This window comes from Carassius auratus, unplaced genomic scaffold, assembly GCF_003368295.1.
Source record: "Carassius auratus strain Wakin unplaced genomic scaffold, ASM336829v1 scaf_tig00216273, whole genome shotgun sequence".
In the NCBI taxonomy this organism is placed as follows: Eukaryota; Metazoa; Chordata; class Actinopteri; order Cypriniformes; family Cyprinidae; genus Carassius; species Carassius auratus.
The window spans coordinates 1-25,994 of NW_020528485.1; the positions used below are offsets into that span (position 1 = coordinate 1).

At 37.6% G+C, this 25,994-nt stretch overlaps 2 protein-coding genes across 4 annotated transcripts; both read right to left on the reverse strand.

The window, feature by feature from the left end:
* Positions 1 to 17,804: 17,804 nt before the first annotated feature.
* On the reverse strand, positions 17,805 to 19,672 carry LOC113097419 (retinol dehydrogenase 14-like). The gene is made up of 2 exons (XM_026262664.1): positions 19,268 to 19,672; positions 17,805 to 18,566 (listed from the first exon to the last, which is right to left on the reverse strand). Exons 1-2 carry the CDS (start codon positions 19,508 to 19,510, stop codon positions 17,949 to 17,951), a joined length of 861 nt encoding a protein of 286 aa, XP_026118449.1. The 5' UTR covers positions 19,511 to 19,672; the 3' UTR covers positions 17,805 to 17,948.
* A 527-nt stretch (positions 19,673 to 20,199) lies between these two features.
* On the reverse strand, positions 20,200 to 23,747 carry LOC113097418 (cytosolic 5'-nucleotidase 1A-like). 3 transcript variants are annotated; one of them, XM_026262662.1, is made up of 7 exons: positions 23,547 to 23,632; positions 23,340 to 23,381; positions 23,099 to 23,266; positions 22,088 to 22,217; positions 21,702 to 21,824; positions 21,397 to 21,581; positions 20,200 to 21,259 (listed from the first exon to the last, which is right to left on the reverse strand). In XM_026262662.1, exons 3-7 carry the CDS (start codon positions 23,210 to 23,212, stop codon positions 20,882 to 20,884), a joined length of 930 nt encoding a protein of 309 aa, XP_026118447.1. In that variant the 5' UTR covers positions 23,213 to 23,266; positions 23,340 to 23,381; positions 23,547 to 23,632; the 3' UTR covers positions 20,200 to 20,881. The 3 variants fall into 3 exon arrangements, with proteins under 3 accessions (XP_026118447.1, XP_026118446.1, XP_026118448.1); XM_026262661.1 differs by lacking the exon at positions 23,340 to 23,381 and having other exon boundaries at positions 23,547 to 23,747; XM_026262663.1 differs by having other exon boundaries at positions 23,099 to 23,381.
* Between the last annotated feature and the right edge of the window lie 2,247 nt (positions 23,748 to 25,994).

Below are 25,994 nucleotides of genomic sequence, written 5' to 3' on the forward strand. Positions count from 1 at the left end.
TGGGAGAACAATGCATGAGGAAAGAGAAAACCCAGCACTTGTACATACAGTACAGTATCAAAAAGCACTCGTGTAAGCTAAGAAGAATACTAAAGAAGAATAATGTGTTTACTTAATGGTTATTTGGATGTTAAAAAAACTAGTTATTTGGATATATACGGTATAAATATATATTGTACACACATATAAACAATTTTAATTAGACATAGTTTTACTAGGTTGCAAGCTGGAGCCGCCGTGGATCAAAAGCTTGTTGGTGCAGCACATTCCACAGATCTGGGGAATTTGTAGACCAGGGCAACTCTTCATCATGTTCTTCAAACCATTCCTAAACAATGTGTGCAGAGTGGAAGTGTGCATTATGAGGTGAAAGAGGCCACTTCCACCAGGGAACACTATTGTCATGAAGGGGTTTAACTGGTCTGCAACAATGTTTAGGCCACTTGTGCCACAGTAAGTCCTTCTGTTGACTCCGACCAGACGGCTAGCTTTCATTGCTCTTGTGCACTGAATGACCTTGAGAGCCCAACACTCTGTCACGTCTTTGTGCTTTGTACCTTCTCACCACGGCTGACCGGGAGCAACCCACAAGCCTTGTCGTTTCGGAGATACTCTGACCCAGTTGGCACGCCGTGACAATTTTGCCCTCGTCAAAATTCTTTCGATCTTTATTCCTGACCATTTCTCCTGGATCTAATACATTGATTACAAGAACTAATTGTTTGCTTACCATCTAATCTACCCAGACCTTAATATGTGGCCTTGTTATATAAGATAAGCAGTGATATTTGCTCCATCTATGACTGTTATAAGAGAGAGAGAGGGAGACAGAGAGTTGTTTAAAACCACCAAAATATTAAATAACTGATAAAAGTGTGAATAAAGGGCTGAGTTATGTATTTTAGTTAACAGTGTGCTTAATCATCCAGAGAACATCACATTCTGTTCTGGACGAATACTGTGTTGTAGAGTCCAGATTTATTAATTGTTCATCAGTTCATTTTTCCTGCTTCATTACCATTAAATCTCATGTGGCTGCAGGTCTGAATTCTCATAAGCAGTAAATGTCACAGATGGTAATAGTTTATTATAACTTAACTGAATCATCAATCTCGGGGGTTTTCCCTGTGTCCTTCTGTCTAGTCTTCAGAGGTGATGTTATAACACACACACACATAAAATATTTGATATGATTTATTAACGTCTATACAGTATTTATGTCTCTTGCCCTCAAATTGTGTTACTTCTATCATGTACATCCACTAGATGACAGTACAGCACTGTGAAACACAAAAAGTCTGCAGTGGTGCTGTCAGATAAAGCATCAGAAGCTGCCTAGACCTCCATCAATTAGAAGCAAATGTACTGCAGTGAACTCTTAATCTGTCATTGTCTCTTGTTGCCTTTCCTGACTCATCATTTTACTGTTAGTGTTACCTTCAAGTTCTGCCTGTCTGAATGAAGAAGGAAATGTGCAAATTTTATAGTATATATAAGAGCCATCAATTCATTTGAGACTTTCAGGGCATTATGTAAAAACAAACTCAAGTCATCTTTAGCAATAACCCATCTATCACAATCCTAATTAATCAGCACAATAATAAATGCTCACTTATTATGAACATGGCAACAAAAAACTAAAGATTTAAAAAAAATCCTCTTTCGAAAAATAAGTTAATAAACATGAAAAAGACAGAAATGTGAAATCCAGTAAAATACTGGCTCATTATGAAATCATATATAGAAAAACAAAGAAAAGTGATTAAAAAAATTCTGCTTCAGGAAAAGTAAATTGATTAAAAATGAGAAAAATAGACCTAAACAACTGACCAATATTGAAAAATATGGCAGAATGTGGAAGTAAAATAAATTAAGTGTTTTATTTAATAAATCCTAAATATTATATACAATTTAAATAATAAATATTTCAGAATTGTTTAAATCCCTCATGATTATAAGGTACAATAATAAATAAAGGCTTATTATGAAATCATGTACAGACAATGCGTCACAAAATCCAGGAAAGATCTTTACTTGTTTTTTCTTTTTACACTCTTTTCTGAAAGTATGTGTGAGTATGTGTTCGTGTGTAAGTGTTTATATCCCAAGGAATGTGTGTTTGTGCAGAGTTGCACGTGTGTGTACGTTCAAAGTTGAGCATTTACGTGCAGGCCTGAATTAGTTTGTGCTGTACAGTAAAGGGAAGAGTGCTGTTTAGCTGCATATGTTGTGAGTTTAGATGTTTGGCAGCAGAAGAGTGTAACAACTGATGGTCCAGATTTTATGCTTATGAAAACAGAAAATAAATCAGAAACGGAAAGGGAGAGAGAACGATACTGATAGACGGCCAGTTGTGGTGTGAAACCATTTTTCAGAGCAATAAAATTGTACAACACACACTGCATTTTGCTGACAGGACACTGCTCAAAAACTAATAAATGTGTCATTGACATTGCATGAATGGTAGCGCTGTTGCAACATTGCAAGGAGAACAACACACATGCTACTCCAGTACATACCTCAGCCTAACAGACCATGTCTCAAACACCATGTGTTTGTGTGTTTAATTATATATAAGTATGATTGTTAGTGTTTTATGCTCTGTTTTGCAGGTGCACTGGGCCAAATCCAAGTCATTAAACTAGCATGTTCTTTTACAGCCACTTTAATGCTAATACTATTGGCCTGGAGCCCATCCCAAACCTGTTAGGAGAGACAGAAACTGTTTTACACTGGTCTAGGACCGGTTTCTCTTACTGAAGTCTGAGTATTTAGCCTCACATCACACAGTTAAACTGGTGTCAGACCAGCAGACATGCCACTCACACTCAAGAGTCATTCTGTTCTTTATTAGACCACATATTTACTCAACAACCATGCCAAGACCCTTTTTCGGGTCTTGTTCCTGTTCATGTCATAAACAAATAATCAGAATTCTCTGGCACGTACGTGAGTGATGATTTCATGGAAAAAATGAGGTGTTTCTTTCCATCTGCACGATCTGATTTTCATTCCTTAGGCAGAACAGAGACAGAGGTTGTTCTTCTAATATCCCTCAGGTCTGGTTAAGAGGTAAGATGTGCTAGGTTTTTATTGTCTGCTGTGTGTGTGAACAGAATTGTCTGTATTAATAAGTCTATTCTCACTATTTGGTTTTAGACATAAATAGACCCAGATGTTATCTGACCATGACTTTTTTTTTCAGTGCTGATTTTGTGGGGAAATTCTGTGTAATATTACATTAAATCTGTTGTAATATATGTGAACTAAAGTCTGTTGCATACAAGCTAACGTCTCTTATAATTTTAAATCTTGATGATACATTTTTTTCCCCCATTCAATTCTTTAGTTAAAAAAAATCCTGTTTATAAAAATGGCTTTAAATGTATTTAAAAACTCATCTCTTAAAAATATTAGGCTATTTTTATTTTCTTTCCAAAAATAATACAAATCACCTTCTCATATTATCTACCTACCTACCTACCTACCTACCTACCTACCTACCTACCCCTACCTACCCCTACCTACCCCTACCTAACCTACCTACCTACCTACCTACCTACCTACCTACCTACCCTACCTACCTACCTACCCCTACCTACCCTACCTACCTACCTACCTACCTACCTACCTACCTACCTACCTAAATATCCCTGATATACTCACAACTCAAAAAAGAAAAAAAAAATGAAAAAACACCTGCTCTTATCTCAAGCAATACTTTTCCCTAATGTGTTCCCTCAGGTTAATTACAATACTGTAGTTTAAAATGTTACATCCATTTTCTCAAACTTTTAGTTTGCATTTTAGATTCACATTGTTTCTCTTACCTGCAGGGGGTGCCACATGCCCAGATTTGCGCATACGAGCTCCGAGGTGTGTTTGTGTACAGTCGTGGTCAAAAGTTCTGGCAGGGACATACATTGTTTTGCAAAGTTTGCTGCTTCAGTATTTGTAGATGATTTCCCCAAACGTTTCTATGCTATACTGAAAAACAATGATAAACATATCACAAGTTTTAAAGGCTTTTATTTTAAAGACTTTCGCTCTGGCATGCTGAATATTAGCTGATCAATTCATAGTGATCTATTCTTGCCTTATTAGTTCTCAGAGCTGATCACAATTTGTGGGCTTCTGGTTGTCCACTCATCTTTTGAGGACTGACCACTGGTTCTCTATGGGATTAAGATCCAGGGAGTTGCATGGCCACGGATCCAAAATTTCAATGTAATGATATTTGAGCCACTTCTTTATCACTCTTGCTTTGTGACATGGTGCTCCATCATGCTGGAAGATGCACAGATCATCACCAAATTGTTCATGGATCAAAGAAGTCGCTCTTGCAGGACGTTTATACCATTCTTAATTTATGGCAGTGTTTTAGGGCAGAATTAAGAGAGAGCCCATGCCCTTGGTTGAAAAGCAACTCCACACATGGATGGTCTCAGGATGCTTCACTGTTGGCACAACATAGGACTCGTAGTGTTCACTTTGTAGTCTTCCCTCCTTTTATAGCAATCAGTCTGCTCTTTCAATCTAATTAGTATGACATCTGACTAGTACTCATTTCACACTTTCACATATGCTGCTGATATGATTAGTCAATTAATGTAAGCTGATTGTTTGTGTCAGAACCAAAAACAGTTCATTTTTTGGCCAATGACGCTTTCAGCACTTATTTAAAATGCATCTGATAATTCTACACAATAATCTAGAGACGATGTGCATGAACACCACAATAGCTTAAGGAGTAAACTTTGCAAAACACAAAATCACTTCCAAAACTTTTGGCCTTGGCTGTACAGTAAATGTTCTCAGACATCAAATCGACTTCAGCTGCTCCCTCCAGCTTCCTACCGCAATCATGACGTCACACTGCTTGCAAAGAGGTCAGGTCATCAGGTGTTATGCCTCGCAAAGGGCAAAGGTCAAAACCACAGGCGGGAGGTCAGTCTGCTGCCCGACACTGTGCCTACCCTCTGCTCCGTAAACTGGAAACATCTGCAGGAGTCAACAGAGAAGCGTTAAGAAAAAAAAAAAAAATCCCAAAATAAATCTTCAAAGATAAGCAAAACAAGAAAAGAGGTTCCTCTCATCGCCATGCCTCTCCAACTTGTTTTGTAAGTGGTTAGTGACCTCATTTACTTTGGCTGCAACCGGATCCTATGTGTTTGTAGAGGAAAGGTGCATGCCCTGAACTGAGGTATCTGTGATTGAAGATACACAGCTTTCAATAAGAGTGATTTGGAGGATTAAACATGGTGATTGCAGGTGAAAAATCACTGTAGAATTTGATTACCAGCAATTTATCCATTCAGATCTTGACAAATATGGCAATAAATGAACCATTGACTCCAGGTAGGTTCTACATTGAAACATTAATCAGACTGACAAGATAATCAAGGTTTGATGCAGTTGAGATTTATTCAAGCTTTTAATTGCTTTGGATTTATGTTTTTTTGTTGATGTGTTTTTATACTCTTTGAGAGTGCAAAATGATTCAGCAAATGATTTAGGAAGCTAAGAGTGAAGCTAGCGTTTTACATGCTGTAGCCAAAGGTTTATTAGCTGCTTGTTTATGTTTCCACGGCGAAAACCACAGTGTGCGACTCTCAGACTTAGCCATATATCGTGGTATATGTACCGTGAGTAACAAACACATCTCAACTCGGTTTGGCAAGACTGAATTTGTTGATGTGTGAAGGTCTCCTGAAAAAGCTCGGTGAAAACCTTTTTAACCTTTTCGTCTCCCGTCTCAGTGTGGCAAGTGCAGCGACAGCAGAGAGAGCAGTCTGACATTTCAAATAGAGCAGCCATTGTTTGATTCTTTTAGTCAGTTATCTGTGTACATTTTATAATATATTGCAACAAAATCATGTATAAAGTTATGTCTATGTTGGACATTATCTTACAACTAATGTTTGCTTAACATTCTCTTTGCCTATTGTTCAGGCTCTGTTATTTTTTAGTGACACTGATAGCTGTTATTTTTAACATTATCAAAAGGATAGCACAAAAAAATTGTTCGTTGAACATTTTTTTTTTTCTGAATAATTTAAGGTGGACACTCATCAAATGATTTTGAAATCCTAACGCTTATTTGTTTAATAAAAATAATGTTGTGATTGTTTGCAAAATTCATAAAAAAAGAAACCTTCCCGTTTCCGCCATTAATGCAAAGTAATGGAAGTATGCAAGCATATGGAGTACGTCTGAAATAGAACAGGACATCAATTTACTGTCGGTGTCTCGTCACGCCAGGCCGAATCCAGTGTACACAGTTTATACCACTAATTATAATGGGTTCTCTTTGATTCTGTTGGGTGTTCAGTACGTGTCTTGTGTGTCTACAGTACATATGGTATGACAAGTCAAAACTTTTTATTGCTTAGGGTCTTCAACAGACTTACTAGTCTAATGCAGTGACATTCTGACTTTTTAACAGTTAGTTTACCCGATAATATAAAACCTGTCGTAATTTATCACCCTCATGTTGTTCCGAATTTGCATTTGCATGTTTCTTTTGTGGAATGCAAAATAGGATATTTGGAAAATGTTGATAATCAAAGAGTTGACTTTTTCTCGAGATCATATTTAATTTGCTTAAGGGGAAAGAAAGTCATACAGGTTTGGAACAACAGTGTGCGGGTAAATGATGAATACGAATTTTCATTTGTAATTGTGGCTTAGGTGTCCAAATACATTATTGAGCTTTGAATTTAGAAATCTGAGCATTAAAAAGTCAAATGTAAACCAAAGAAAGCACATACAGATGCACATTTAGTTAAACATTTAAAGAGAGCACTCCCTCTCCGCTCATCTGTCTTCTGTGATGTATGGAGCTCTGGCTCCTCTGTGCAGTGTTTCTGGGGACAAAGACACTAAGCAGGCTGCTGTGGTTTAGTGAAGTCAGGCCCCCTGACAGCCCGAATCTAACTGTGACTAATAATAAATACAGTTCAGTGATGCTCAGTGTGACCGAGAGGATGAAGCTTGAGTATTATTGATAAATAAGCAGTGAGTGCGGCTCAGTTTGATACCGTGAGACCTGCAGCTAGCAGCTGTGTACTGCTCCCTAAGGGGCAAAACAACCAGTTTATCCTGTGGATTTCGTGTACAGAGACACTGACAGACTCGTACTGCAGTGTTTCCAGTGTTTGAAGCTGCTGATGTCAGGGATCAAAGACTCCCTCCTCCCTCTTCAAACACACACACATATTCTCGCATCCTGCTGCTCTTAGATCCTCTGAGTCCCATCATAAGTGACTCTGATGGCATCTGGTCTGTTGTTCTGTTCCCAGAGGCTCTCTCTGTGTTTTTCTGCTTTCTGTTTCTTCGTGCTGATTAATTCCAGTGATCTGCGAATGAGACTCAGTCTTTCCTCTGTTCTCCTTTTAAACATTAGGCCTGCTTCAGTGCATCAGGACGCAGAGGAGACCTTTCAGCAGGCGGACGAAGATTAATGCATGTGTGTGTTTCTGGAGAGTGCAAAAGAGACAGCAATGTAATATATGTGTAAGTGTGTGTTTCAGGATGAATGCATGCATATATCCCATTTCGAAAAGAAAAAAAAAAGAAAGATTAGAAAAAAGAATGAAAGATGAGAAAATGCATTTACATTGATTGCTCACCAATGGATCCTTTGCAGTGAATGGGTGCCGTCAGAACGAGGACATCAAACTAATCCTCAAGTAATCCAAACAACTCCAGTAAACCAGTGTCTTGTGAAGTGGAAACATGCATGGTTATTAGAAACGAAACCATTATTAAAGCATTTTAATTTAAATTGTCGCTTCTGACCAAAATACAAATCCATAATAATTGCTCCTCCAGTGAAAAAATCCATCCCCTGTTGTGTTCTTACCTCAAACTACACTAAAATATTTGTTCAGAACTGTTTTTGCTTGTAAATGGTCCTTGATCTGTGCACATTTCTCTACTGATTCAGATGTGACAACTTTTCCCTGGAGAAAGCATTATTTTAGCTGAAAGCGATGAAGTTAAAAATATCTTTATTACGGATTTGTTATTCATTACAAACACACAGATTTTTCTGAACTGGAGTCATGTGGACTTCTTGTATATTATTGTGCTGTTTTTTTTCAGCTGTTTGGACTTTAATTCTGACGGCACCCATTTACTGCAGAGGATCCACTGATGAGCAAGTGATATAAAACAAAATTTCTCCAAATCTTTTCTGATGAAGAAACAATTATCTACATCTTGAATTACCTGAGGGTGAGTACATTTCTTTTTCAAAATGTGATCGTTTTACATCTTAAAAATAATTAACATCTTCGCATAAAGTCCACATTGCATTCTGGTCAAAAACCACTTACAGCAAATGCAGTTTGCTGACATTTGAAGTGCTCAATCACAGTTAATATTATTTTATATTTACAAACTGAATGCAGATGAACTGCACCACAATGTTATTAATGGAAATTCTGAATTTTCTTTAAAACTCAATAAAACTAAATTGCATGTACTAAATACAATAGTATTGTACAATTATGATAGAGTACATAATTCAGTTTACAGCACCTAAATAAAATAAAACACAAAAGTATAAAAGAGCATAATACACTGAATGTGCATTCTTTATTCGTCATTTTTGTAGAAAAAAATTTTTTTGTAGCTTTTTTTGTTTAATGAATTTAATTTTTGTAGAAAAAATGCAACAAACAGTAACTTTCTAAGTTACTAGGGATATATACAGTGGGGATCGAAAGTTTGGGCACCCCTTGCAGAATCTGTGAAAATATGAGTAATTTTCAAAAAATAAGAGAGATCAAACTAAATGCATGTTATTTTTTATTTAGTACTGTCCTGAGTAAGATATTGTACATAAAAGATATTAACATTTAGTCCACAAGACAAAAGAATTGCTGAAATTTTTAAAATAACCCTACTCAAAAGTTTGGGAACCCTTGGTTCTTAATACTGTGTGCTGTTACCTGATGATCCTCGGCTGTCTTTCTGTTTTGTGATGGTTGTGCATGAGTCCCTTGTTTGTTCTGAACAGTTAAACTGAGCAGCGTTCTTCAGAAAAATCTTTAAGCTCCTGCAGATTCTTCAGTTTTCCAGCATCTTTGCATATTTGAACCTTTTCAAGCAGTGACTGTATGATTTTGAGATACATCTTTTCAGACTGAGGACATTTGAGGGACTCAAACACAACTATTTAAAAAGATTCAAACATTCAATGATGCTCCAGAAGGAAACAAGATGCATTAAGAGCTGGGGGGTGAAAACTTTTGAACACGATGAAGATGGCCAAATTTTTCTTATTTTGTTGAAATATCGTTTTTCATTTAGTTCTGCCCTTCGTAAGCAACAGAAGATACTTGTATGTTTCCCGGTACACAGATTAAGTAAAATTTACCTTGATCTTCAAGCTCTTAATGCATCTTGTTTCCTTCTGGAGCATCAGAGAATGTTTGAATCTTTTGAAATAGTTGTGTTCGAGTCCCTCAAATGTCCTCAGTCTGAAAAGATGCATCTCAAAATCATACAGTCACTGCTGGAAAGGGTTCAAATATGCAAAGATGCTGGAAAACTGAAGAATCTGCAGGAGCTTAAAGATTTTTCTCAAGAACGCTGCTCAGTTTAACTGTTCAGAACAAACAAGGGACTCATGCACAACCATCACAAAACAGAAAGACAGCCGAGGATCATCAGGTAACAGCACACAGTATTAAGAACCAAGGGTTCCCAAACTTTTGAGTATGGTTATTTAAATAATTTCAGCAATTCTTTTGTCTTGTGGACTAAATGTTAATATCTTTTATGTACAATATCTTACTCAGGACAGTACTAAATAAAAAATAACATGCATTTAGTATGATCTCTCTTATTTTTTGAAAATTACTCATATTTTCACAGATTCTGCAAGGGGTGCCCAAACTTTCGATCCCCACTGTATATATATAGTCATGCCAGTGTTTGTTTTAACATTGGTACTTTTTGAGACTTTGTTCAAAATTATTAGTCAATTAAGAATTCAGTTTAGCCAAATTCAGGCTAGTGTATCAATTGTGACTAGCTGACTGAAAAGAAATCAAAAAAAAAAAAAAAAAAACCCTGCTCACTTTTCTGTGGCACGCATTTAATTTCTCTTGGATGGTTGTGTGCATCTTATCTGTGTGAGAGGAAAGCGCGTGTGTGTCCACATGCATCTGTAGGATGTGGAGTACTCCTCGCTTAGCTGATCTGAGCTTTAGCGCTCCTATCACTCAGCGAGGGGTCTACTTTAACCCTCTCTTTATTAATGGCCACCCAACACTGAGCTGCAATAAGGACATGAGAAACGGCAGAGAGGGGTAATTTGTTGTGAACATGGCCAAAGGTCGAGGAGTTCAGCTGGGAGAATCTTCTGGGTGCTTCGGAGAGGGATGGTGGAAGAGAGAAGGACATGGGGCCAAACCAAACATGCTCGGCTGTCTCTAACTCTCTCATTCTCCTCGAGATGGATCTGGCTTATGGCCAGGACACATTAAGAGAGATGATGACAGACAGAGATAAATAACCGGAACATTAATCATAGAATGAGAGAAAGGCCAAACGAGTCAGTAGAGAAAGGAAAGTAAGAAAAGGCGTGAATGAGGCAGATGACAGGGAATGCTTCTACAGAATGATGGAGATCTGCTCCATCCAAGACAACAGAAGCTGAAACAACAACAAAATAGCTCTTTTTAGGGCAGTATCTGACAGTTTTGAACACTAAACAGTTCACATTGTAACGCAAGGAATTTGAGGTAGTGCAGCGAAGCTCAACATAGAAACACAAGACCACCCACAGCTGGTGTTTAGGAGCGTTTCCTCAAACCTGCTACCAATTTTGCTCCTAATCTGCAGCCCTGACCACCTCTGGCTTTTCTGATGGTGTAATTCACGATTTCAGTGGAACGTGGATTCTGTCTGGCAGGACGCAGCGGCTCACAGTGTGATAAGCCGCACGCATTGAGCTGCTCACAGATATTGCTTCTTTTCAGAGACTTTGTGGTTTTCAGAGGAGCCTGTTGGTCTATGAGTCTATTTCATGGAGTTATTTTGAGATACTAAACTACAATATTGTGGTTCCAAACTGTTTTCCACAAAAAGGAGAAACCTAGCCAAATTGATGACTGTGAATGCACAAATCTTACCTGTACAAAAATAAATATTTCATGACTCATTTACCATTCTGGGTTTGCTGCACCTTCTGCATTGCGTTAATACGACAATAATTGCAAATACATATGGGTGTCTCTCTCTGTCTTTCTCGCTTTCTATACTGTATATATCACCCATGCCATATGTGTGTGTGTGAGTATAGTATGTGTAAGTTACCTTTAAAAAAAAAAAAATAATACCCAGTACACAGTGGAATTGTAATCATTGAGGTGGAAATAAAAGCATAACCGAAATTAGATTACCATAATATAAAGTATACATTAATACATCTTCATTGCAAATGTTAATTTCATCGTTTTTAAATTCATATTAAAGTGACATGACATTCAGCCAAGTATGGTGACCCTTACTCAGAATTTGTGTTCTGCATTTAACCCATCCAAAGTGCACACACACAGAGCAGTGAACACACACACACGCACACACACACACACACACACTGTGAACACACACCCAGAGCAGTGGGCAGCCATTTATGCTGCGGCGCCCGGGGAGCAGTTGGGAGTTCAATGCCTTGCTCAAGGGCACCTATAAGTCGGGGTATTGCCGGCCCGAGATTCAAACCCACAACCCTAGGGTTAGGAGTTAGCTCTCTAAACACTAGGCCATGACTTCCCCATTACTATCATATAGTTTTGGATTTATAGAATTCATTAGACTATACATTAAATTCTTTAGACTAAATAAGATTCTATACTCTAAATTCGAAAAGAAAATGTAATTTAATGTGACTTTCAATGTAGAAAACAAATACATATTTTTAAAAAGGAATCTGTGAATTTTAATAAAAATCATGACATAAGAAGTTCTCTTTCCTGTGCATGGCATGTGGGACTCTTCTCAGGTCTGCTTTCATGTGTTGTGCTTTAAATCTTTGCAATAGACAGCATTCCATTAGGCTTTTCATCACCGTCTGTAATTATCCCATGTCAGAGCTCATTCCCACAGCAGCTGCGGCCATGTCCAGGATCCTGCTTGGGTTTGAAGTGCCTCTGTTTTATGTCCTATAGAGAGACGCTTTGTATCATCATGCACAGGATGAGTACAGCTTGCTGCAGTCACACTGAATGCCTTCAGAAGCATGTCATCTGCCACTTTGACCCAAAATGCCACAGCCACTCTAGCAGTGAGGTAGGAAAGTGACAAGGTAGGGCCCTTGTTTTGTTTGAGTACCCCATAGGGCTGATGGGGGAACTGCAGTCCATTTAACGTAATGGAAAAATCACAATAATAATGTGTTCAGTCTTGAGCTTACAGCACAGTCACAGCTGTGATATTTGGAAAAAGAACACAATTATTACATTGCATTTATGAAACAATTAAATAATATTAAGTAATGCACATTTTAGACTCAACATTGCCACTTAGTTTATTTTTGCTGTGCTAACACAAACAAAATATTTTAAAATGTTAATATGCAACAAAAAGTTTGATTTTTTTTTTTTTTTTTTTTTTGGTAAACTAAATAGCAAGGTGCCTGCAATTATACTTTGCTTAACTTGACCTGTATGAATCCTTGGCCACCCCATAGAGAAATCCTATGTTTTTGTCTATTCCAAGACCTACAACTGCACAAACGTTTTCTCTCTTAAAATTTTTGTATATTTGCATTACATAAATTTGGTTTCGGCAAGCTGCCCATGCGTTGACTGGGCCACCCTGAAAAGTCCCGAGGCTCCCTACAATATGACCAGTCCATCCCTTTTCTTATCTACAAACATCTTGGTCATGCACTCAACCAAAACCACATAGAGAATCTGAAATTCATTCTTTCATTCTCATGCACTGCTCGAACTATTCTCAGAGTGAGATTTAAAACTTAAGTTGTGCTTGTTTTGGAGGCTTCGTATGTTTTTACTCTCACAAGCACTTGGACGGAAAACACCCATCCTGCCTTCCACATTTCTATCTTCAGCAATGTTCAGCATTTGTAAATCATGACAAAATGGAGCCCCAGAGTTTACATTAATGGCTCGGACCTCACTTTAGAGCACTTGATCGAGCGATATTAAGAGTTTCCTGTAAAATTATGTTTCGATCCTTGACAATTTTTTCCCCCCGCACTCAACTCAGAGGTCTGTGTGACAGTTCATCTCTACTGTACCATACGGGATCATAATAATCTCCTAGCAGTTCTGATGAGAGGTTTGGATGCAGATAAGCATTCAATTATAAAGTGGTCTCTCAGTGGTTATATAATCCATGATTATTCATGATTTGCTACATTTTTTATTAGATTGAATTTCTGCTGTGAATCCATCACTGACTCACATCACTTACACTGTCAGGGGTAACTTCCACTTTATTTAATCCAGGCTGTAGAGATTCTAAGGTCAGTTTGGTTGCAAAGTCAGAACCCATAATTTAGCTTCTGATTTTCAAGATGATCTGTTAAAACAATGAATATGGATTAGCGCAGCGAATCCCGACATATCGTGCAAAAGTCAAATAGATGACATCATTCAGGAGCTGCATTTTAAATAACGTTCTGTAATGTCAACTTCACTCCCAAAGGGAGCATTTGAACCTTACATTGTTGCTGGTCAAGAATCTCTTGGATTCAACAGTCTGGTCAGCATATAAATTCATGCTCAGGCCCCAGGAACCCATCCAAAATGAACTACTAGTGCAATCTGTGAAATGTCTTGAGTTATCAGTTTAAGTTTGGCTTCAAGAAATCTACACATTTCCCATGAAGAGATTTACACCTCAGGAATCATTTCCATGTGTGAATAATGTGATCGAATAATGCCGAAAAATGCTGAAATGTTTTCCTTATACTGCTGCATACCAAAATATTTCTCTAAACCCGGAGAAAAACTCTTTCTGTTTTGAAGAGTGTGTCAAAACACAGGGCTCCACCTCAGGGGAAAGACTTTACCATACGTCTGTACACACAGAACCCACGGCCAGGTCACTGCTCCAGAAGACCAAGCAATCAATCAAATTACCTGCTAAAATAAAGAATAATAAATAAATTTAAAAAGATGTTTTTGTTCACTGCTCACTCAGCTTCTGTGCCAGGAGATCTGTATTCATTCCATAGAAAGTGTTTTCTCTCAAGCTTTGAAAGCTTTTATGCAGTCATTCGGAGGAACGGTTCAGGCTGGGCTGAAAACACAAAGGTCACGGGTTTGATCTGAGGTAAGGGTGACCAAGAAAGTGGGGAATTACCATAGTCACAGGCCCTCTGTTTTCATTGTGCCCTTTAGCAAAACACTTAATCTATGGGTATCAAGTAGCCTTCTATTGCATTTTTATCATTGTTTTTCAGGACACCCGTTTATGATAATGAATGAAATATTTAGGAACCAAATCAATTCTTTAGGTTAACAAAAGTAAAAAATAAAACTTTGTGCTAAAATGTATCCAATATGTCATCCAAACACCTCATATGTTATAGATTTATGTAGGCCTGTTTATTTAGCCTATACAATATTAATTCATTCAAAACTTGAATATATATATTTAATTACAGGTGACAAAGGTTTTAAAAGTCGTTTAAAATTCTGCTTTAGCTTTCTAATGGCATTTGTCAACTTTAACGTGACTGGCCAGTCAAATCAAACAAGGCGTAACGTTAGCCTGAATCTGAAGCGTTTCTGACGCGCAGACTCAAACTAAGCTTGATGACGTCAGCAACCTGTCTGACAGATGTAAATCTTCTAGTAGCTGTGCGTGAAAACTGCCATCGTTAATCTTGCAGAGACGGCGAGCTTGAGCGGGGAGTTCTTTGGCGTGAGTGAGCAGGAGTAAGTATTCTGATTAATTATTTTGTATAGTATTTTAAAATGTAACGCCAGTATGCCATATTAAGTTAATTGCCTGCGAGCTTCTCCTCCTGTCTGTACGGTGATGCGACAGAGAATCGCGTGGTTATGATTAAATCGTTAGCCTATTTTTACAAAAACAGTTTCTACGGGGCCATAATGTAACATAGAAGGTAATGGAGCCCTTTATACATTGTCGTGTATCTTTAGAAATAAATAATGGACAAACTAAGTCTTTAAACGCCTCAGATGTAAAGTTATTCGCTGTCAAAGTGACGCCAAAATGAATGGGAGTCAATGGGAATGCTAACGCAAGTGAAGTTCTGCTAAAAGATGGCGGCACCCGGCCGACTTCAACTTCCGGTCGACTTCCTTGCCGCCTGGATGTAAGTGGCCAAACATTTAATATTTTACAAATGTTTACGATAATAAAAATGTCAAACGACTGCTAGTAATATGATCTGATATAAACTAATGTTAGACTTTGTGTCGAATTTCGAATTGAAAATATAAATTTTTACATGGCTAAGTAATTTAAGTTATGTGACGTGAAAGAAACATTAACGGAAGCATTTTCGACATACTGTATTTGGCATGATTAAGAGTGAATCTGTGCACGTTAAATATTATTAGCAAATAGTAAATCTTTGCAATTAATTAAAAGGACACCCTACAACAGAAAAGGTTTAGTTCATTTTGAATCGGACATGACCGAAGATTGCAGTAAGTTAAGGCATTGAGTGATTCTGATTCAAACTGCTAGACTTTTTTATGAATATATTTATCCATAAAAAGAACCAATAAGAGTCATATGATGAAGAATCGGACATCATGGCTCATGTTGTTTTATTGACTTTACTGTTTGTTTACAGGTATGTTCTATAATGCATATTATCAATGTTTATGTTTTAATGAACGTTCTTACTTGTATATTCAGTTCACATACAATTGTTTTGAACGTTTTAGACATTCTGGTGCCATCAGCCTGGCAGTGCTTTCAGTTGCTCAACCACTCACGAGGCTGGAAACTCTCTTTACTGGGAAAAATAACATGCATTTGTGTCTCCCTTCCTTTCCCCATCACAGAAAACAAACACGCACGATAATAAACGAGAGAGGAGTTCTGTGTTTAAGTTGGACGGGATGTCTAGCTAAACGGTGGGAAAGGATGCTGGCTGCAGGTTTGTACATGGAGGGAAGCAGAGCTGAGGTGAGAAAAGCAGCACAACCGGAGAAATGTTTTACCTAAAGCCAAACCACGAGATAAGATACAAGGGCTTTGCCATGAATTTCTATATACCTTTGGGCATTTGTTGAGTGATATTTTGTCTTCAGGAGGAGGAAAAACAGGACGAAATAGAAAAAAATAAGGAGGTGAAACAACTTAATGTGATAGTAATCAAAGCATCACTTTGTTTAGCAGCTTGGCATTCTGTCGCTGATGTGGCACCGCTTCGAAAAGCATCATTAAAGCCATTAACTTTCATAATTTCCCCAATTTTCTTTATTTCAAATATAAACAGTCTCCAGTCAGCCAAGCGCTCCGAGACCTCCCGTTTCACAGGGAGCTATCAGATGAATGCTGGGATATCTTGGGGGCTTTCTGGCTGATCGGAACATACTCTAAATGATCCTGAAAAAGTCCTAATGGCAAACCCAGGTGGGAAAAGCATTATGAGCCCATCAGAGCTGCTACCATTCTCACAAAGACAGCTAATGCTAAAAAAAAAAACATTCAAGGCAATCATGATGAAGTGGGAGAGAGATGCAGTGTGAGAGGAGTGTGTACTTTCTTTGTGAAAGCAAGTAGTTGAATTGTACTTTAACAACTCCTGGAACGGTTAATTAGATGGTAAGTGAACTATGAAAGCAATCCGGGCTATTGCTCTAATTCCAAAATCGTTCTGCTAATGAGCCTCGCAAAAACAACCATCAGACTATTTTTCAATTACGTCAACCTGGTTGAGCTGTAGTTAAAATCTGAACAATGTCATTTGTACAGCGTGATATTTATTTATTAGACCAGGAATGCGCCCCCAAGCATTTCCTTTTACAAAGAACAAAAAACACAAAAACAAAAGGTATTGCAAGATTACAGTGATAAACACCCAGAGTTTAGAATGTTTAACAGTATATAATTAGCATTACCACACATATGGTTAGATAAGTCAGAAATACTGTCAAAATGCATAAGTATTTCAGCTATTTACTTGGAAAATAAAATGTTTAATTGTTGGAATAATAATAATAATAAAAAGATTTTACAGACAGATATACATACTTTTGTACACTTAAAAGTGTGTATAGTATATATAACAATATCACAGATCAGCATTTCACCATTGCAAATGCATTGTGTACAATGCAATTTATAATCAGAACCGAGATACTGTATTTCTGTTTAATGCATCTTTATTAGGTACTCGAACTGAGAATGTATTTCCACTCATCTTCAGTATGAGAAGTGCAAATCAAATGCAGTGTTAACTGTTTCACTCCCAACATCACAAAAATATAACAACAGAGCAGAATTTAGGCACAATATTGCTCTCAGAAATCCTTAGTTCTATTAGCACACATTTTCAGTCAGAGAAAGGGTTAAGTGTTTGTAAATTGTATTAGTTGTGGTTATGCCCCAGTTAATAACCCATTTAGGTTGCATTTAGTCTTAAACAACACATGAACATAGTTTTGAAATCTATGAACCTAACTAGAATGAGAACTGGATAACTGAAGTTGACTCTGGATTAATTTAAAATATATAAACACACACACATTGTTATTGTTGCAGCAGAACTAACAATCTGCTAGTTGCAACTTTACAGTTAGCATTTCAAAGCACAAGTGAATAAGAATGGCCAAAACTGCTCCCTCCTGTGGATGTAACCATACATTTTGCCTGTTTTCTTTCCAAGATAAAATGCTTGATGGTACTTTACTCTCTGAGTTGTCGATTTTGAAATAATAAAGGACAGGTGACTTAAATTCTTAAGTCTTGAGATTTCAGGTTGTGATGCCCACCATCACCTCACTGATGTCCCACAGTTTCTTGGCCACCTCCTCATCTGTGGCCTTAGCTAATAGTTGTTCTTCATGACAGTTAGCAAAGCACTTCCCCTGAACGCCCTCCACATCCGGAGAGCAGGCCAGATAGATAGAAGTCTGTGCACCTTCCTCAGGGGACTTAAAGAAGGCCCGTGAAGCCAGGTTAAATAGTGGCTTCATCAGCAGTGGGATGTGGACATGCCTGCCCAGGTTAGTCCGCACAATCCCTGGGGTGAGAGCATTTACTGTCACACCGGTCTCCTCGAGTCGATGAGAGAGCTCCAGAGTAAAAAGAAGATTGGCTAGTTTACTCCGTGCATAGGCAAAAGCTTTATCATAGCTCTGCTCGCTGTTCAGGTCATCAAAGTTTATTTCACCGTACTTGTAGAGCTTGGAGGACACTACAATGATCCGGCTAGGAGCAGAGCGTTTGAGGAGATCCAGCAGGAGGTTAGTGAGCAAGAAGTGACCCAGATGATTGACGGCGAACTGCATCTCGAATCCATCTTCTGATTTGGTGTATGGACACTGGTAGATTCCAGCATTGTTGATTAGGATGTCAATCCTTGACTCTTCCTGTTTGAGATACAACAGATATGGCAAGTTTTAAAGTTATTTCTGAACACAGGAAAAAAACACAACCCTAGAAATCAATTAAAATCTACACTAATTTACCTACACTTCTCTTCTGATTGTCTATTCTTTTTTAATACACAGGCATTGAAAGTATGGGCCATAGATAAAACAGTAGTAACAGCAATACGCAATGAAATTGATTATTTTATACATTTTTGTTCTATAATTGTTTTACCGTTTACTGTTCTCACACACTCTACTAAACTGTACAACCCCAACCCCAAACAATAGTGAAGTTTTATGAAAGTTGAAAGTGAAAGTTTTTTACATACACAATTGTACAATGTTTACACTGATTATAAAAAATATCTACATCAATAAATTATTAACTATGCACTATTTCCCCGTAGTATTATTTAGATACACAATTTTGCAAAAGGATATATTTAAGCTTGCCAATGAATTCTAATCGAAATTCTATACCTTCATGCGCGCGCAGCCACGTGCCCCTCCCAAACTTCTCGAGCGTGATATCACGCATAAAGCGCGTGACGCTCGCACACAATTGGGTATTGTGCATTTGTTTTATTTGACAACAATTCGACCAAAGCGTGCTACGCGTGCCCTATATTTACTGGAGCGTTCTAAATATCTGAAAAGAGAAACAAACACTCAGTGCTTGGTTTGATGTAGCACGTTACCTTCATTATCTCTTCGCAAAAACTACGGACAGATTTCAGCGACGCCAGGTCCAAGAGTTTGATCACTAGTTCCCCTTGCTCTGGTCCGGCCTCCTGTTGGATCTCTTGAGCTGCTTTCTCCGCCCGTTCTCGGTTCCTACATGCCATGATCACTCGGCCCTGACACCGCAGCATCTCCGCGGCCGTGGCTTTTCCAATGCCACTGTTTGCCCCGGTCACGATTATAGTTTTGCCCCGTAGCATGTCGACGCCTTCCTCCAAATGTTTAGAATGGGGAATAGCTTGACTGTTGAGCCTTCTAGGGCCATCAACAAAGTCTAGTCTAGTTCATGAGCAGGTTTGTAGGCGTAAACAATCATGCATGTGGGAAGTAGGCTAACTAAAATGTTGTTGGACTACATTACCCAGAATTCATAGCGGCTTAAAACGCAACGTAAGTGTATTGCTTGGTGGTGGAAAACACAAACAGGGTAACAGTTTGAGATAAATTAATAACTTGAAACATCTAAAAACTTTGAAGTTAAATTTTCATTAACAATACACATGAAGTTAAGTAATGAAGTAAAATATAGCATTTAGTAAAGAGCAATAGGTTTAAAGCGAAAATAACCACTTGTGTATGATTTTTTTTTCTAAGTTGCCGCAACCATAAGGACTACAACATTTGTACAATTTGTCAAGTACATAATCTCCTAAACCTATGTTTGTATTCAAATATGTGTTTTAGCACTTCAAACTAAATAGCTCTATGGCGCAAACCAAATAAGACCACACATTTAAGTTATCATCATAATGAATAAATCCAGTGTTTAACTTTTTGTTTTGTCCAAAAAAAGAAAAAAAAGAATTAAACATGCATGCAACAAACACCTCATAGTAAACACACAGGGGTTAATCCATTGTAAATATCAGTTTCTTCACACTCATACTTATTTCAGTGTTTTAATTCATTTATTATTGTGGCATGGTCTGTCAGGAACACCGGTGGTGGGCAACACACACATCAGTGAAGAAAACTGCCTGAAGATTGAGTCTGAATATCTAAGTACAGCAGTGAAGAAGTTACAACAAAACATCTAAATGTAGGTAAACATCTGTTAAATGTATAAGAAGAATAACATCTTGCACTATAAATAAAATACAGATAGTTTCAATGTATGTTCCCTGAGAAAGAATTACATATTCTAAATTAAACTCTTGATTAAACATCTTTATGATTTCATAGTAATCAAGGCATACATATTGGTAAATGCATCTAATTGCACATTATTCTCTTTAAAAAATAAAAATAAAGGGCTGCAGCATGTAGTTTAACCTCGCACTGCTGAAGCATTAGCCCAGTATATACTAGATCATTTTGAGCACCGTAGCTTCTTTGTATTTATATTTCTAGCAATCCATCTGTATAGATCAAGGTTCAAAACTGTCTCTGATGCAACCAAATACATAAATACAGTTACCTATAACTTGCAGAGACTTTTATGCATGTGCTTCACTTCCCTGTTTATTATTAATATAAGTAAACATTTATATTTTAGCCGTTGTATAGATCAAATGTAAGACACTGAATAGGTGTTGAGGTACCTAAAGAATTGGGACAATTGCATTTGACAATCAAATCTTTTCATTTTTTTCAGTATCACTTGTATCTATGTGTTTCCCCTTATGATACTTCTGTCCAATCCCATAGGGCACATGAGCAGCGATTGTACCAAGCTCCTGGGCACCCTCGATGTGAAACATCTGATCATCAAAGAAGATGTGAGGCTTGATCTTCTGTAAGAGAGGCCCCTTAGGAGCCCCAGCCAAAAAGAGGGCCTCGTCTACCTCCAACCCCCAGCTCCGTAGAGTTTTCAGAACGCGGGCCCCAGCGCTAGCAGCACTTCGAGCTGTGACGAGGTAAGTGCGAATAGGGCAGCTGATTCTTTGGTTTTTTGTGTAGAACTTGCGCTGGAGTTTACCCAGTGTTTCCAGGAAACATTTCAGGGGGCCCTAAAAGATGATGCAATGCCAAATCAAAGATAAAAGGGACATTGCATGCTCCAAATACAACATGGAGATAATTTTAGAAACAATTTTAATAATGAAGCATTAGTTAGTAGCAGCTGTATTACCCAGTCTTAGTTTACCTGTGCAAGAGGCTTGTTCTCAAACTCTTTCTCGTGCCTAAAGAAAGTGTCCAATCCGTGTTTCTTTACAATAATCTCAGACTCGTCGGAAAATAAAACTGCATCTCCATCGAAGGCTACACGCAATTGTGTGTCACTGAGCTCATTCTCACTGTCGCAGGGGAACATTGTGGCGGCTGCTATTCCTGTGAAAATGGCCATTTAAAGCAAATTTAACTTCATGTTGAGCTAATTTAAATACTTTTTCTTCTTCAGTGGAATGAAAATCCCATTTAGATCACAATGCATATATATTTTTTAAATACCTTCTTCAATAGCTTCTTGTACTTTCTTTGAATCTTTGGACAGGTAGAGGTTGGTCATGTAGGCCTTTAGGTAACCAATTGGACTCTCTCCACCCGTCATGCAAAATCTCTCTATAGTTAGATCTGCAGAGAGAAAATCCATGTAATTATTGTTTGCATAATATGTACAATGTAGTACTTTTGCATTTGCCTGCTGTGAACCTTATGAAAAAAAAAAGTAAGTCATTGTAGCGGTCTTTATCTGTATTTTGATCTGTGTGCCTGCACAGACTTTTTTCTATTTTTTTTTCTTGTTGCATGTTGGTCTGTGTATAATAAAGATTTTTTAAAGAATGTAATGATGATCGCTATCAAAGGCTAAATTATGGGGTAGTAAATGTTATTACCATAGTAATTGATGCTGTTGATGAGGCGAACTCCGACCTGGGCGTGATTATTAGTCATCAGCACAATATCAAACAGCTCCTCGCTGTCTGGGTACAGTTCTCTCAAACGAGCATTTACATTCATCAGAGCCTGTTGATTAGAAAAAACACAGTAAATACTAAAGGCATGGCTCTGGATAAGGATATCCACAATAGGCATTACTGCTGTGATTACTGGTAGATTAGTGTAACAATATGAGATATCTATTTAACCATATATAGCGGGCAGGACACAATAATGCTGTTATGTTTGTGTCTTGCTTGTAAATCTTGAGTCCAGCCCTGCAATAAAAAGGAATAAAGTCCATCCATGAGCAAAAGTAAAAGGACACATTTGTTTTCCATGTTGCTCTACAAAATTTACCATACAGCAGATTTGCATCAGTGCAAATTGAATTGGCACTAACTGGCCCAACCAGCTTATCTGACATGCGTCAGGTTCATACTGGAGGATTGTCAGTGTTGGTTTGTTCATTCGTATATGTATGCATAAATTAAATAATCTTGTTTAACAGTAGTATTCCTGCATGGTGAAAATCTATCTTACTCATGATTCTGCCAAAAAAAAAAAAAAAAAAAAAAAAAAATCCAATTAAGAATATTTAAAACATACAAATCATGACAAAATAAAGTTTGGTATATTTCTCAATTTTTTCATTTGTTTGTCTTTCACAGTGTTTCATGGGATCAAAGTGATAAAGGTGTACACTTTTACTTAAAAGTCTTCAAATAAAAACTTTAAATAATAATAAAAAACAATGGGAAAAATACTGGAAAGGTGGGGTGGCCACCATTGCACATTGTATACAAGTGTCCAGTTGCATTACCTGTGGCATCAGGCTCCTGACAGGTGCTGATGGAGGTTGGGTGAGTGTTATGATCAGACAGCGAACAGATCGTTTTGGAATATAGTACTGCCATTATTTTACATAGCTTGAAAAATCATTTTGTAGTGCTTAAATCTGTTGTTACCTTAACGAAAGGAAACGAGACCCCTGGGCTAAAAGGCTGGTCCTCGAGCTCCTGCTGGTGCTCGACGTACCTCTCCAGCCCTTCCTCTTCAAACACCTTCCTCTCCTTCACCATGTTAAACAGCGTTCGCGAGGACACCGCGATGGTTACAGCATTGCTGGGTTTGGGCTGCAAGTTAAAAGCAAGCAAATATTTACCACAGCTGTAGACGACAGCAAAGCTGCTCTATGTGGTCAGTTACCTGTAGCTGCGTGCAGCGCTGCTGTCAGTGGCGCAATCGATTCTACAAGCAAAGAACGCGCTCGCTTTCAGTGTAGACCGCTATATTTACATGTAGGTATAATACGTTTTTTTCTATCATCATCGCTAGCATTGTAGATTGGGTATATAATGCGGGAGACGCTACACTCATTCACAGTTTATGTAAGTTACACAAACGATCTCTTACCGGACGGGGCTTCTTCGTTGTTTTCGCGTTGTCAAAAAATGCTTTGACAGCCGCCCAGTCTTTTTCTTCGCTGTTGTCCGAGTTGGACTGTCCTCCTCTTTCAGTACCTTCAGGTTTGCTCATATTCTTATGGTGGCAGGGAGACTAACTTGTGTCCTGCGTCCTTTGCTGCGGTAGTTGAGTTCCTCTCAGCATCAACACGACCGCGTGGACGTCACCTGACCTGGGCAGGTGTATGACTTATCGATATAAAAGCAGCTACATGATTTAAATAATTAATTTAATATTTACATCGCTCCAATTTCTCGGAATGCTCTAAAAGTTTCATTGTAAATGTACTTCACTACAGTATTTAAATGTAACATTTATTTGCATCTCTACTTTTAGTTACCATGTGTTGGCATATCACCAATAGCCTAAATATAAAATAAGATAAAGGTTAGATGTTTATTGGAGATATAATTATGTAGAATTAATTTTATAATTACTGTATAGTGAACAATAAAAGCAAACACAAAACACTTGTCACACAGCTGCTACAGCACAGGAACGAGGAGACCAGGTGTTCAGATCCAAGGAGTTTAATTGACATTAGTTGGGTGGCACATATGGATGACATAAACAAATACTGGACAGAGAAACTGGAAACTTAGAACACTATTTAAAGGCATGACTATAGATAAGGGGAGAAGGAACCCCTGGGACTAATGAACACAAACGGAGAAACACCTGGAATCAAATCAAGGAATAACATGAGGAACAAAGCACAGATAAAACATGGAACATACACGTGACAGTTCTAAATACCTTCTTTATATGATAAAAGAAAAACAAAAGAGAAAATGTAGTGTCTTCATATTATCTGTTCATTAATAGCAAGAATACCGGACAAAGAAAAAGCCTTTTAGAAAATTATTTATTGATTCATTTCACCAATAAAATATAATCACCAGCTTTAACAATACCTTAAGATCAGTATTTGCCTTAATTTCATTTACACTTTAAGCCTTAACAAGACTGGAAATAATTACAAAATGTAGCTTTCCTGACATTATGGATCATGTTGCAGAAGAAAGTATGGTGCTGTATAACTTTGTCACCCATTTACAATATATTAGGCCTTATTTTAACTCATTCCTCAGACCATAAGGTGCATGGGGACCAATAACCCTATACTGAAGGGCTCCATTAACGTGTGACATCTGGTCATTAAAGAATATACAAGTGCTGGTCATATGATTAGAATATCATAGAAAAAGTTGATTTATTTCACTAATTCCATTCAAAAAGTGAAACTTGTATATCATATTCATTCATTACACACAGACTGATATATTAAAATGTTTAATTCTTGATTATAAATGACAACTAAGGAAAATCCCAAATTCTTGGCCAACTAAAAAGTATGAAAATGAAAAGTTTGAGCATGTACAGCACTCTACTTAGTTGGGGCTCCTTTTGCCTGAATTACTGCAGCAATGCGGCGTGGCATGGAGTCGATCAGTCTGTGGCACTGCTCAGCTGTTATGAGAGCCCAGGTTGCTCTGATAGTGGCCTTCAGTTCTTCTGCATTGTTGGGTCTGGCATATCGCATTCATGCTGAATTTGGGATTTTCTTTAGTTTTCAGTTATAAACATCAAAATTAAAGAAAATAAACATTTTAACCAGTCTGTGTGTAATGAACATAATATACAAGTTTCACTTTTTGAATGGAAGGATTAAAATAAATCAACTTTTTGATGATATTCTAATTACCCCGTATTTTTCGGACTATAAGTCGCACCTGAGTATAAGTCGCATCAGTCCAAAAATACGTCACTACGAGGAAAAAAAACATATATAAGTCGCACTGGACTATAAGGTCGGCATTCATTTAGAATCAATATTCCAAGAGAAAACCAAGAGAAAAATACGATAAAATCCGGAAAATACGATACATGAACAGCACCTTTATGAGGTTGAGTGCTTTCAGCACTGGCTCTTTATGAGCACCACTCAGAAAGAATGCCTCATTATGTCCAGATTGTTCTCCGAAGAGTCTTTAGGGCTCTGATTCCAGGACTACTGTGTGCCACGTGATGTTACCAAGTAGGACTATTTTGCTTTTTTATTGAACAGCCTCCTGGAGAAGTTCCAATGCTTTGAAAAAGTCTCTTAGAGGGCCCTACAATATAATGTGACACAGACATGTTATTACATTTTCTTTAATTTTTTTTTTCAGAGAGAGATTTATTTCAGATAAGACATATCACAATTTATTTTTGACCTAATATGTGTATAACGTGTTGCATGCCCACTGTTTGAAATGTCTGTAAATTTAACAGTATTCAACTGTAAAATGAACTGTATTTTACTGTAGGACAGTTATACAGCATATTACTGTATTTTAAAGTAACATTTTGGGGAATACCCTCTTGGCGACACTAAATTACAGTATTTTTAATTTA